Source organism: Callorhinchus milii, unplaced genomic scaffold (genome assembly GCF_018977255.1).
Source record: "Callorhinchus milii isolate IMCB2004 unplaced genomic scaffold, IMCB_Cmil_1.0 Scaffold24, whole genome shotgun sequence".
Lineage (NCBI taxonomy): Eukaryota > Metazoa > Chordata > Chondrichthyes > Chimaeriformes > Callorhinchidae > Callorhinchus > Callorhinchus milii.
In genome coordinates, this window is record NW_024704765.1 from 5,982,907 (window position 1) to 5,995,744 (window position 12,838).

At 53.3% G+C, this 12,838-nt stretch overlaps 2 protein-coding genes across 3 annotated transcripts; both read left to right on the top strand.

The window, feature by feature from the left end:
* Positions 1–1,127: 1,127 nt before the first annotated feature.
* slc25a35 (solute carrier family 25 member 35) lies at positions 1,128–8,553 on the top strand. Its single transcript, XM_007906975.2, has 5 exons — positions 1,128–1,529; positions 4,352–4,417; positions 5,567–5,719; positions 6,219–6,353; positions 6,845–8,553. The coding sequence occupies exons 1-5, from the start codon at positions 1,128–1,130 to the stop codon at positions 7,025–7,027; spliced, it is 939 nt and encodes a 312-aa protein (XP_007905166.1). The 3' UTR covers positions 7,028–8,553.
* Positions 8,554–8,752: 199 nt separating this feature from the next.
* On the top strand, positions 8,753–11,952 carry tmem82 (transmembrane protein 82). Of its 2 annotated transcripts, none has more exons than XM_007906965.2 (6): positions 8,753–9,055; positions 9,279–9,351; positions 9,817–9,994; positions 10,453–10,861; positions 11,044–11,231; positions 11,488–11,952. In XM_007906965.2, exons 1-6 carry the CDS (start codon positions 8,971–8,973, stop codon positions 11,593–11,595), a joined length of 1,041 nt encoding a protein of 346 aa, XP_007905156.2. In that variant the 5' UTR covers positions 8,753–8,970; the 3' UTR covers positions 11,596–11,952. The 2 variants fall into 2 exon arrangements, with proteins under 2 accessions (XP_007905156.2, XP_042199597.1); XM_042343663.1 differs by having other exon boundaries at positions 8,989–9,102.
* The last annotated feature ends 886 nt before the right edge of the window (positions 11,953–12,838 follow it).

Consider the following 12,838-nt stretch of genomic DNA (forward strand, 5'->3'; position numbering starts at 1 on the left):
GATAGATAGATAGATAGATAGATAGATAGATAGATAGATAGATAGATAGATAGATAGATAGATAGATAGATAGATAGATAGATAATCGCTGTTACAAGTGCATGTGTTTTGTGTTCACTTCACAATGTAAATGCTGTGTTTATTGTACATAACAAATTGGTGTAAATAGGACGGAAGATTAATTAAAAAAAAAAGTCACGGCCTTTCCTTTGTGCCGCCGGTGTCCGATCAGTGAGGCTGTAAACTCTCTACGCTGACGCTGGTTTAACCCTTTGGAGACCAAATTGACCCTCGCAGCGTGGAATTCCACTCGTCTGGAACCCAGCGCACACACTCTCTCTCTCTCTCTCTCTGTCCCTGTCCCTGTCCGCTGAGCTGCGGCTGGTGTTCGGCTCAGGCGGGTGAGAGAGAGAGAGAGAGAGCGCGAGGGTGGGGGGGTGGGGGGGGGAGTGCATGGGGAGCAGCTGGTGGGGGGGGCGGTGCGGGGGGGGGGGGGTGCATGGGGAGCAGTGGGTGGGGGAGCAGCCGGTGGGTGGGTGGTGTGGGGGGAGCAGCCGGTGTGGGGGGGGGGTGCGGTGCGGGGGGGGGGGGTGCATGGGGAGCAGTGGGTGGGGAGCAGCCGGTGGGTGGGTGGTGTGGGGGGAGCAGCGGTGTGGGGGGGGGGTGCGGTGCGGGGGGGGGGGGTGCATGGGGAGCAGTGGGTGGGGGAGCAGCCGGTGGTGGGTGGTGTGGGGGGAGCAGCCGGTGTGGGGGGGGGTGCGGTGCGGGGGGGGGGGGCATGGGGAGCAGTGGGTGGGGTGCAGCAGTGGTGGGGGGGGTAGCAGTGGGTGGGGGGGGCGGGGGGGGGGGCGGGGCCGAGGGGGGGGGGGGGCGGGGCCGAGGGGGCTCGCGCTGCCCATTGGTTGGCGCTGCGGTGGAGGCGGAGCCCTCGCGGCTCCCGGTTGCACAGTCGCCGGGAGTGTCCCTCAGTAAACAGCTCCACACCGGGAGGGACACCGGGACACGGAGAGGGACGGCCCCGGGAGGTCACTGCGCTGTACCGGCGGCGGCGGCGGAGGCGGAGGAGGAGAGTTGCCGGTGACCCTGACTGACCGCCTCCCCCCGGGGGGGGGGGGTCTCGGGCGGCGATGCGGGACCCCCCGCAGGGGCTGGACTTCGCGCTGGGCGGCGCGGCGGCGGCGGGGGCCTGTGTGCTGAGCCACCCGCTGGAGGTGGTGAAGACGCGGATGCAGCTGCAGGGCGAGCTCCGGGCCCCGGGCACCTACCGGCGCCACTACCGGAACGCCTTCCACGCGCTGCTGGTGATCGGGCGGCAGGACGGGCTGGTCGGGCTGCAGCGGGGCCTGGGGGCCGGGCTGCTGTACCAGGGCCTCATGAACGGCGTCCGCCTCGGCTTCTACTCGCAGCTCGAGTCGCTGGGCCTGACCCGGGACCGGGACCGGGGCGGGAGGGTCTGCGCCGCCCGCAGCGTGGCGGCCGGAGCCGTGGCCGGAGCCCTGGGGGCCGTGGTGGGCAGCCCCGCCTATCTGGTGAGTAATCGATAATCAATCGATAATCGATCGATAATCGATCGGTCGATCGATCGGTAATCAATCATTGGCTCCGATCGACGCAGTGGTTTATTGTCGTCGTCGTTCGTGCCCCCAATTGATCCGGAGTCGTCGTCGTCGTCGCCTTATTATTATATTGATATCTGATCGATAAGTCGTCGATCGACAGTCGCCCGTCGGCTCCGGGTTGACCCTCGTGGCTGTGGATCGTGACCGTGACGACGAGGGGAGCGACCGTCGTGATCAATGGTGACCAATCGGGTATCAGTAGTCGGTCACCGGCGTTCGCCGTTCGCGTGGAACCGGATCCGGATAACCGACGATCAATCGGCGTCGTCGCATTTGTTAAGAGCGACGGCGGCGGTAACCGTAACAGCGGTAACGATGGTAATGGTATAATGATGACGATGTGGTAATGATAATGTCACAGTGATAATGCGATGATGATAATGTAACGATAATAATAATAATAATAATAGTAATCGTCTTTGGTTTTATTTGACATCGCGTCGTTGAGACGTCTCAAAGCGCTGCGCGGGACGTACCATCGAGTGCCGAGGCCGCCCAGCGCGGGGGCCGCTGGATAAATGCGACGCTGCTGTTGTTGTAGTGACTCTACTTTTGTGGGTGGAATGAGAAATGAGTAAAGGTGCAATTGTTTGTGTGAGAGCCTCCCCTCTCCCCCCCCCCCCCTCTCCCCCCCCCCATCGCCGCCGCCGCCCCACCACCGCCGGCCTTTCTTCTTCTTTTTTTTTTGCACGAACCTAACCTTTGAGAGTCGTCACGTAACAATAATATAATAATAACACTAATCGTCGTGACCGGCCTCGCCTTTCGTACGGCCACTTTCGCGCCTCAAAAGCTTTCGTGCGAGCAGTGCAGTGCAGTGCAGTCGGTCGTTTGGGTTAATTTGACGGACGCGCTCCGTTTGTGTCGACGGCGAAACCCCACAAAAAGCGGTGAAGCGAAGGACTGATTACATGTGGGTGCGTGGGGGTGTGTGTGTGTGTGGTCGGGGGGGGGGGGGGTCATTGTCAGCCAAGACACCGGGAGAGAATCCCATTCTCTTTTTGACTTCTGCCGCGCGCGGGATCTTTAACGTCCGCCTGGACCGGGTGCAGACGGGACCTCGGTTTAACCTGAGTTTTCACCCACAAAATACACAGACACTACGCTTCACGGTACAGGCCGTGAAGCACTTTTGAGACGTCTCGAAGAACTGATAAGGCGCTATGTCAAATGCTGGGATTATTATTATTATTATTATTAGGATTATTATAAACTGATCCCCTGCACACGGAGGCAATGGGAGATACGACTCCGAGTTGGATCCTGGGAGAGAACCGGACGTCTGGAACACCAGTCGTTTTACACCATTCGCTGTAGAAACAGCATTAACCTCTTTCCCTCAGGTTCGAATTATGTTTATGGGCCGATTGAGCTTTGCTCTTCAGAATGATCCTGTTTGTTATGTTACTGGCTTGGATTTGCACCCGAGCTGGGGGTCGGGATCAGGAAGGGTGGAAGGCGGGGAGGGTGGGGGTAGGAGGGTGACCGAAGGCGCGGTCGAAGAGGAGGGTCTTGAGATGGGCCTTGAGGGGGCCGAGGGATAGGAGCGAGACGAAGGGACTGTGAGATGGAGTTCCCAAGGCTGAAGGTCCGACCTCGATGGTGGGGCGGGCGGGGGACGTGGAGCGAGCCGGAGCCCGATGAGCAGAGGGAGCTGACAGGCTGGTTATGGGGTTAGAAGGTCTCAGGGCTAAGGAGGAACCAGGCCGTGGAGGGCTTTGAAGGCGCGGATGAAGATTTGGGGAGCCCAAATGTGGGATGGGGAGCCAGTGGAGCCGTGCGAGGATGGGTTCATGAGGAGGTTGAGATGAATGTCACTGTAACCTGCCGGTTTGTGGAAACTCAGCCCACCCAGCCCTGCCCACTGAGATTTGCACAGTCATTGGACCCATTTAGTTGCAGGAAAAGCTCCGACGTGTTTACATGTGGGAGAAAAACAACAGCTGCAGCCCTTCGACTGCTAAAGTGTAAAGCTCTCACTTTGCACTCCTCACCCTGCGAGGCAGAAGCAGCTTGTGTCCTCGGGTGGGGGGGGGGGGGATTGCAGATACGTAGAACTTTCTCTTCATCGGGAATATCAAATGCAAGGATCACTGGTATTAAAGGAGTGCGCGCAGACCCTCTCCCTGGAGGCAAAGATCCAATTGTGGAAAGTATTCAAATCCTCAGTGTCCAGAACACGATTGGCCGAGAGACGAGAGTTTAGCTTCTTGTCCTGGCCGTCAAATTGGTTATTTTTCTCGCGGGATCTGTGTACTGCCATTGTTTGTCTGAGATCAGTGGGCTTCATATTGCCTGGTTATCCATTCTGCCCTCGCTCTCTGGAACTCCAACCTCGTCCTCCTCACATTCCAGACTGAGCTCGACAAGAGGCTTTCTAGACACGAAGACGGGTCACCAGTTTAGGGTCACAAGAGCATTGCATTGTTCTGTGGAACTGTCATTAATGTTGTTTAAATTATACGCCCACCGCAAATCCCTCTCAAATCGGGGCCGGGCGAAACCTTAGGCAAGTTTCCTCACTCCGCGTGCCTCCCATTTGCCGAGCAGTAAGTTAGGAACCCGGGTGTTAGTTGATTGACTTTCCGGGGGTAATAATCCCGATGAACAAATAAAGTTGGTGTAATGTTTTGGGGAGTTAGCGTTCATGTTTTACGTGTGATTTTTTTTCTCTGAAGGAGTGTTTTCCAGGTAGTCAAAGCCCTTTAAACATCCGATTCATTTTCTGACAGGTAAAGACTCGTCTCCAGGTACAGTCGGCAGCAGCCATCGCTGTGGGATACCAGCACAATCACCAGGTACACCTCAGCCACGAGAGAGTGGTAGATAGATGTTTTATGACTTAATAGCTCAGCAGATTTCTGAAGGCAGAGTGCACACCTGAAGGAGAGAGTAATCCGGGTTCTTTAACCACAACAGTTTGCATATACAAAACATCCCTCAAGCGGAGCAGCTTCTCAGAGCGCTTAACAGTGGCGGAGCCCAATGCCAATCCGGGGGGAAGGAGGAAGGTAACCGTAACTGCCCTTCCACAAGGATAATTTGCTATTGAATTGGAGCTTCTGTCGCCGCTCATCACTACACCAGTCTCCAGAGAGTATGTTTGAGTTATGAAAAGAGGAGGGTCTCTCCCCGGGTTGATCCACTATCACCCAGGTAAATGTGTGTGAGACCTTGTACTGAGCAATATGGCTTGTGCATACAAAAACACGGCCACAAAAATACTGTAAAGCGCTTGTAAATGTCGAGACACGATAAGGTGTCATAAACATCACAAGATCTTTGCCTAACGAACGGCGAATGTGCACTGTTCACTGAGGGGCTGAGCGCTTGTTATGCTGTGATGTTTAAATCAGTTTAGGCTGAGCCATTAAGCTGGGGATGTCTCTGTGTTGCTTTATACAGCTACAGATCCAGGACACTCCACATTTCAGTGATAGCTGTGCGGAGGGTGGGGGGAGGTTGCATTTATCCAGCGATTTGTGTTCCTTTCCTCCCCTGACATTCTCTGGCAGCAACAACAACAACAGCTTGCACTTATATGGCACCCTCCACCCAGGATAGCGTCTCGGAGAGCTTTGAAACAAACATAGGGACAGGAGGAGGCCATTCAGACCCTCGACGAACCTTGTTGATAGTCGACTGGCAGATCCCTTTCCGTGGTTATTATGCCTTCAAAAAAAATAATGATAAAAATTGGATCCCTCAATCCGTGACCATTTGTGGGACACTGCTGTGCGCAGTTGGCTGCCGCGTCTCGCCCGTAAAGTATACAGTCAACTACACTTTACAGTATATTCCTGTGAAGGGCTCTCAGACGTCTTGACGAAGTGAGGAGGCGCTATATCAAATGGAAGGATTATTATTATTTATTATTATTATTCCTCTCCTTACAATTGAGGTTCTGTGAGTCGTGGCCCATTCATTGCTTCAGCCTTCTCTCGCAGGGAGTGCTGATGGCCTTCGTGACTATCTACCGGCAGCACGGGGTGCTGGGGCTGTGGAGGGGGGTCAATGGGGCCATCCCCAGGACCATGGTGGGGTCCTCCGCACAGCTTGCCACCTTCACCTCCGCCAAGGAGCTGGTCAACGACCAACAGGTGAGCAGTGTTTGAGAACCGTAATCCTCCGTCTTTGAGCACGTCGATTGACTAGCGATTGATCATCCACTCAAACCCAAGTAAAGACAGCAAGTTACTGACCCCTCACTCATGTGCTGGTCACTGTTATACCATAGAAACAGAAGGAGGCCATTCAGCCCCTCGAGCCTGTTCCGCAATTCTCTAAGATCATTGCTGATCTGTTCCTCAACTCCAATTACCCGCCCTTGTTACTGGTAAACTGCCGCTGGTTAGCGACCCACTGGCACCGCTCACTCACTAACTCGCGTTCGTCTGTACGTGTTGCCATCGGTTACTGACATGTCATCGCTGGTCACCACTGGTCCCTAACGCGTCACCGCTGCCCAGTCATGTATCAACGCCGGGCACCAACCTTGTGCCGCCCCTGGTTAGCCGTGCACCGCGGTGGCTGGTGGGATCCGTCTGAGGTGAGTGAGCGAGTCTAACCAAACCGGTGTTTGCTTTGCTCGGTAACCAGTGGTTCAGCAGAGACAGCTGGCTGGTCAGTCTCGCCAGCAGCATGATCAGCAGTGTGGCCGTCGTCATCGCCATGACGCCCTTCGACGTGATCAGCACCAGACTCTACAACCAGCCCGTGGATGAACGTGACAAGGTCAGTCAGTGACTACCCACCTGAACCAACCCACTGCCTTAAAGTGGAGTCCTGCAGCTCAGTGGTTAGAGCCCTCGCCTCGCAAGGGAGAGGACCTGGGTCTGATTCCCGGGCGGGTAAACACCTTAGGCAAGTTTCCTTACTCCACATGCGGCGCTTCTATTTACCTCGCAGTAAGTAGGAACCCGTAAATCGATTGGCGGATCGCTTTCTGGGGGTAATAGTCCCTTTTTTAAAAAAAATACAGTATTAATTTGCTCCCTCAATCCATGACTGTTTGTGGGGACGCTGCTGTGTGCAATTGGCTGCCACGTTTTGCCCACAAGGTATACAGTCAATTAACTTTATGGTATATTCTGTGAAGTGCTTTCTCATGCCTTTCCCCACTGCCCCCCAAACCAGCGATCCTCCAGGTTAATGGGTTGTCCCTCTCATTGGCAGACCAGGGAATTGCAAGTTCTCTCTTCTCTTCACTGCTTTGCTTTTTGCAGGGAAAACTTTACAAAGGATTTTGGGATTGCTTCATAAAGATCTCTCGGACGGAGGGACTCTGGGGTCTGTACAAGGGGATTGGCCCTTCCTACTTCCGCCTGGGCCCACATACAGTCTTCAGCTTGCTGTTCTGGGACGAACTCAGGAAATTGGCTCAATCAGACTACTGGGGGAAAACATAACCGAGCCCTCAACAGTGCCTCTGGCCTTTGAAATCCCAGCACCAACTCGTGCTACGATCAGAGACTTGATAGTCAACCAGATATTGTGGGGACACCTCCTTAACTCGTGCCATACGGACAAGAAAGACCTGAGTGTTCACTGGTGACCGTGGATTAACATTACACTGACTGTAGGGTTTAGCTGCCGCGGTGCAAGCGAGAAACCTCATCCCCCCCCCCCCAACGTTAGTGGCTTGCCTCCCATCTCAACTGCCTCACTCAGTGCCTACTAAAGGGTATGATATTCAGCTCAAGTTTGCACAGTAACACAGGAGCTAAAGAAACACCACCACCGAGTTTATTGGACGTGAATTAACACAGGATTTCTCCCCCACTCCCCACACCCTCCATATCAAGTGGAAACAAACCCCTACGTTGATATTGGTGCAGACTAGTTGGGCTGAATGGTCTGTTTCCGTGCTGTACGATTTAATGTAAAGGAGCGTCCAACCTCTCGTTGTACAGACTGAACCGATGTTTCAGATCCTCGAGACTGAAATGAGAACAGGCACTCACTAACTCTGCCATTCACAAGCAGCTCTGTCCATTTGTAAAGTCCTTCAAGCTTTGCGATGAGTGTACACTCTGGCTTTTTCAACGTTTCAAGGCACTGTTAGAGAACAACGCACTTTAAAGAGTAGAGTAAAGGGCAGCAGAGAGCCAGTACTAAGAAGGAGATGCACCACACTGTATGAGAGCTTGTGAAGAGGGACTCGATCAGTCCCGCATTCCTGAAAGTCGTGAGTTTATTTTTCCAACTTCAATTTGCTCCTTTCCTAGAGTCATTGGCATCAGTTTCCTCCTTCCTCAGGTTCTTCCTGTGCATAGGACGTAACACACAGGAAGTAACATCAGTGGGGATCTGACTGACTGGAAATCAGCCATTTGGTGCTGGAAGCTGGGTCCACGGGAGACCTAAAGAGCGATGTAGATCGTGACATTTCCCTTTTGGGTGTAAAACACGCTCACTCTCATTGACCATACTTAGGAACCTGTCAGTGAAGAAATCAGGGGAAGACTTGAATTGTCTCTTATAGGGGCGATTAGAAGAGGGTTTTTATAAGAGAACATTTTGGCACAAGACTGAGATCTGAACAATGCTGAAAGGGGAATTGAATAAATGTTCTAAGTGGGAGCTGGCGTCAGGTTAGGCTCGACACGCTGATTGATGCCTGTTATACTGGAAATTGCTCTAAACCTAACGAGGAACCCATAGAATTTCTCCTGTTCTCTCAGTATCTTTCTAAATGTGCCTTTCACTCTGGTGCCTTATCAAATTGTAGTGAGATGCTTGGAACCTTTATTTCCGTCTGCAGGGAGGAGCAGCTGATTACTTTCCTGCGTCTTAGGACTGATGTTATTGCACTACGGACAGTCTGGAACTGCCCGGCACAGTTAGCTGCCTTTGTTATCACACTGTGCCTTCGATTGCATCTCTGTATTACTAATCTGAAAGAAAAATAAAACTCAAAACAAAACAAAAAAAAGCAAGACATTTCTATTTGCTTGGATATCTTATATTTAAACCCGATTCCGCTTGGGCTGGATAAGATGTTTCTTCACTGAATGTTTCTTGATTTACGGCATAAGTCTATGCTATTTTGTTCTTTCTATTATTATGTTGTTGGCCAACCCAAAAAGGTTTGGCTTATACAGCAATGGGAATGGGTTAGTGAGTGGAAAAGAATGGGTTGAGTTACAGCCAGTGGGTTGGGTTTGTAGGGAGGTGGGTGGAGTCCAGCTCAGTGATTGCCTCTGGTGGACTTTGTTCCTTGATCCTTACATGGTCTCCTGGGAGCGGTCAATCAGCCCTGGAGCCTGGGCTCAGACCGGGCCTGAAGGACACTCGCTGACAGACACACAGACACACACACACACACACATGCACATCCCTAACCCCTCACATGATGTTGGGCTTTTTCCGATCGTGGACTTTGGGCTTTGGGTGGATTTCGCTGAGCACCAGCCTTGTGGACAGCCTTCTACAGGGTGAGAAACCTCCAGGGGCTGAGCGAGCGTGACGGACAGAGAGACATGTATTGAGGGAGACAGCAGGATATTGGGGGTGGTGGGGGGGGGGGAGAGAGAGAGTGTGTATTGGGGGAGAGAGGGTATAAGTGCGGATAGCCAGGGTTTGGGGAGAGAGCTGGGGAATCGGGGCTGAGAGCCAGGGTATGAGGGTTTCTGACGGTCCCTCTCTCTGTGCCCTCAGGTGTTATCGGGGCCTGTGCTGTCTGTGTGCTGTGTAACCTGCTGCGGATGCACCTTTACATCTTGTGTTTAAAGTAAGGTCTTTATGAGAAGCGCCTGAACCGTTAACTGTGCCTCTGGGATCCTGACCCACAATGCTATCTTTAATTCAGGTTTCCAGACCGTCTCCAAGCCACGGGCCGAGAGAGTTCGGGGTGGGGTGGGGTTCGTCTGCAGGGACAACCCTTGTTCCCTTGGGGAACGCGATTCGGTCTAATTCGGCTTAAGGGGTGGGGGGAGTAAAGACGAGTCTAAAGTTGTTCACTATTAAATAAACTCAAGTCTGTCCCACCTGTTTCCTCTTGCCCCGAGTCTCTGGAACTCCCTCCGTCTCGCCCCCTTCCATCCCCATCAAGCGCTCGGGTGCACTGCCCCGCACGAAGGGTGCTATATAAACGCAAGTTGTTGTCTCAGCCCCTCTATAACTGTCTTCATGTTTCGACGCGATGAGAAGCGACGGAAATGCTCATTCTTTTCCTCTCTCCGCCTCGTGGTTGCAGTGGACCCTCCCATCTCCGGAGGGAAGCCTCCAAACTGCGCGCCCAGTCACAGCTGCTGGAGTTCCTGCACCTGGTGATCATGTCTGGCCTGTTCTCGGTGGTGGGCGCCCGGGTCTCCTCCCTGGTGGTGCTGGAATTCTCCCTCCGGACAGTCTCCATGTTGCTCTCCGCTAAACAGGTGTGTTTTGTTGCTGGCGCTGGTCAGAGACAGAGCTCCACGCCGACTGGACTTGGAAGAAAACACAAGGCATCTCTGTCCAGGGGATTCTAGGTTCCTGCTGTTTGGCTCAGCAACACTTGGCAGTTCCCCCCCGCCCCCCCACCCAACATCTCTGATGGCTCTTGAGGCTAAAATAATCATTGTAATTGCTGTGCGCAATTGGCCGCCATGTTTCACCCATGAAATACGCACTCAATTCATTTGACAGTAGATTCTGTGAAGCGCTTTGAGACGTCTCGACCACGTGATGAGGCTCTATACCAAATGCAGGGATTGTTATTCTGATCATAACACGGGGAAGCGACTGCCAGGACGGTGGAAGGCGAACTGGACGGGCCTCGGTCTTTTGTTATGTAGCTTTCCCGGTGTTGATATGTTCCTCACCCACTAAACATGATTGTGCGTGTGCTTCCCAGGAGGCGTGTGGTGCCCAGGCCTTCCTGCTGTGTCAGTATTCCCTGGGTTGTGGCATGACAGCCAGCCTGAGCTACCTGAACGAGAGTGCCCCCCACTCCACGTGCAGCCTGGCGCTGAGCACGGGCCTGGCCGGGCTGCTGGCCTGGTCCCTGGAGAAGCTGGTGAGACACGTGACCACCATGTACCAGCTCCACAGCACCGAGCGTTACTGCGGGGCCTGCCTCTCGCTCCTCACCACCTGGCACCAAGTCCCCGCGCTGCTCGGACACGCCATGAAGATCGCCTTCGCTGTGGCCGACGTGGCCGCCATCTTCCTCATCAACAGAGACTTCCTCACGGCCTCCGAGGCCCTGCGCTTCTGGACACCATTGACCATCTGCTACACCCTCTTGGTCATCTACATGCAAGGTGGGGCTCCCTCCCTCCCTCCCTCACTCTGGAACGTTCTGTGGTTGGGTTGTGGGGGGGGCGGCCTGCGGGAGGGTTGGGGCATTTAGAGTGGGGGGTAGGGGGGAGGAGGGCGAGGGTTGGGGGTGGTTGGGTTGTGGTGGGGGAAGAGATACGAACAAGGCTCTTTGTCCTTCTTGCAGAGGAGCAGAAACAGAAGTCGAGTGAGCAGAGCTGTATCCAGACAGTGTGTGTGAGGATGGGGGGCCTTTTGATCCTCACCCTGACTGTGGGCCGTTGGGTGGATGTGCTCCACGTCCTCCTCTCCCTCCTGGGGGAGCTGTGGTGTCTGATCCGGGTGGCCAACATGCTGGAGGTCTGCAGACTGCAGGTGAGAGAGGGAGGGGGGGAATTACATTCTTTTCTACAAAAAAATAAGCACTGCTGTAAGCTACAGTGATAGTATCTGGGGATACAATATAGTTTGGGACACGGCCTGTGTAAGTGACTGCCAGGCTGGTGGAAGGCGAACTAGATGGACCTCGGTCTTCTTTCACCAAGAAATTCTTAATGTTCTTATGTTTGGAGACAGTCGGATGTTGTGGGCGTGCTATACAAATTCCAAGTTCTTTCATTCTGTATAACAGGAGGCCATCGAGCTCCAAGGTCGAGGTGGGACAAGACAGCTGTCAACGGAGAGGAGATCCAGGGTCTCAAACACCCCAAAGCCTGGAGCATTAGGAGACAGCGACTGATGGAAGAGAGGACAGCCCCCCACCCCACCGGCCTCAACACGTACTCTGTTGGACATCCTGCATTGAGGCCCCTTCCCCCTGCAAACGCCCACTGCTCACACCTACTGCTCACACCCGTTTGTAAACCGTTGAGATGTGGAATGGGATCCGGGTGTTTCCCACAAGCTCTAATTCTCTATGTGGTGCTCGTACTCACGAAGGTGTATGAACATTGTGGAATGAGTTCTATAATGATTGCTTTGATTTTTGATACAGCGCCTTATCGTCGTCGTCGAGACGTCTCAAAGCGCATCACAAGTTTTTAATGTGAATTGTCGTGACAGTGCACCTTCTGAGCAAACGCGGCAGCCAAGTTGCCCGCAAACAATGTCCCACAAACAGCCGCGGTTTTTTTTTTCTTTTCGAATCGTGCCGTGGGGACCCTTCACGTCCATCTGAACAGGACCTCGGTTTACCATCTCATTGAAAGGACGGCATCTCTGACGAGGCAGCACGCCCCCAGCCCTGCCAGTTCGGTACGAGTTCCAAGTTCCGATACGGGTCTCGACCCACAACCTCCTGACGTTGAGGTGAGAGTGTTACCAATTGAGCCAAGCTGGCACCCAAACAGAAAGATCTTGCATTTATAAATCACTTTATTTCACTGAAATGTTTTGCGGTAATTACTGTTCAGGGCACGTGCTGCTTTATTGGGAAACGCAACACGACATTTGCGTACAGTTGGGTCCCACGATCAGCCACGTGGTGAATGGAGGAGGATTCAAGACTGAAGTGGATAGATATTTGTCAGGTCAGGGTATTAAAGTATTCAGGGCAGGTAATTGGACTTGAGGTACAGATCAGCAGTGATCTTATAGAATAGTGGAATATGCTCAAGGGGCTGAATGGCCTCCTCCTGTTTCTGTTTGTATGATTGTTGGTTGGATTCCTCTTTAGCAATTCACCTCCAGGACCTGGGTTTAACATCTCGTCCAAAGGACAGCACTTCAGATAATGCAGAGTCCCTCTTCCACCCCCCACCACCACCACCACCACCACCACCGTACCGCACTGGAGCATCAGCCTAGACTGTGAGCCTAAGCCTTAACGCAGGACTTGAACCCACAGCCCAGCGAACTCAGTGATAAAGAGAGAAGTCCTTTCAGTCCCGGTGACATGCCGTTTCCCCACCTTAGACTGATAATAATAATAATAATAATAATAATAATAATCCTTGCATTTGACACAGCGCCTTTATCACGCC

What these genes read in the sequence shown, in the direction of transcription:
- slc25a35 (XM_007906975.2), top strand. Translation starts at nt 1,128, where the DNA reads ATGCGGGACCCCCCGCAGGGGCTGGACTTCGCGCTGGGCGGCGCGGCG. An exon ending in GATACCAGCACAATCACCAG is followed by an intron (nt 4,418 to 5,566) that starts GTACACCTCAGC and finishes CTTCTCTCGCAG; the next exon opens with GGAGTGCTGATGGCCTTCGT. An exon ending in CCGTGGATGAACGTGACAAG is followed by an intron (nt 6,354 to 6,844) that starts GTCAGTCAGTGA and finishes TGCTTTTTGCAG; the next exon opens with GGAAAACTTTACAAAGGATT.
- tmem82 (XM_007906965.2), top strand. Translation starts at nt 8,971, where the DNA reads ATGATGTTGGGCTTTTTCCGATCGTGGACTTTGGGCTTTGGGTGGATT. An exon ending in TGTTGCTCTCCGCTAAACAG is followed by an intron (nt 9,995 to 10,452) that starts GTGTGTTTTGTT and finishes TGTGCTTCCCAG; the next exon opens with GAGGCGTGTGGTGCCCAGGC. An exon ending in TGGAGGTCTGCAGACTGCAG is followed by an intron (nt 11,232 to 11,487) that starts GTGAGAGAGGGA and finishes TCTGTATAACAG; the next exon opens with GAGGCCATCGAGCTCCAAGG.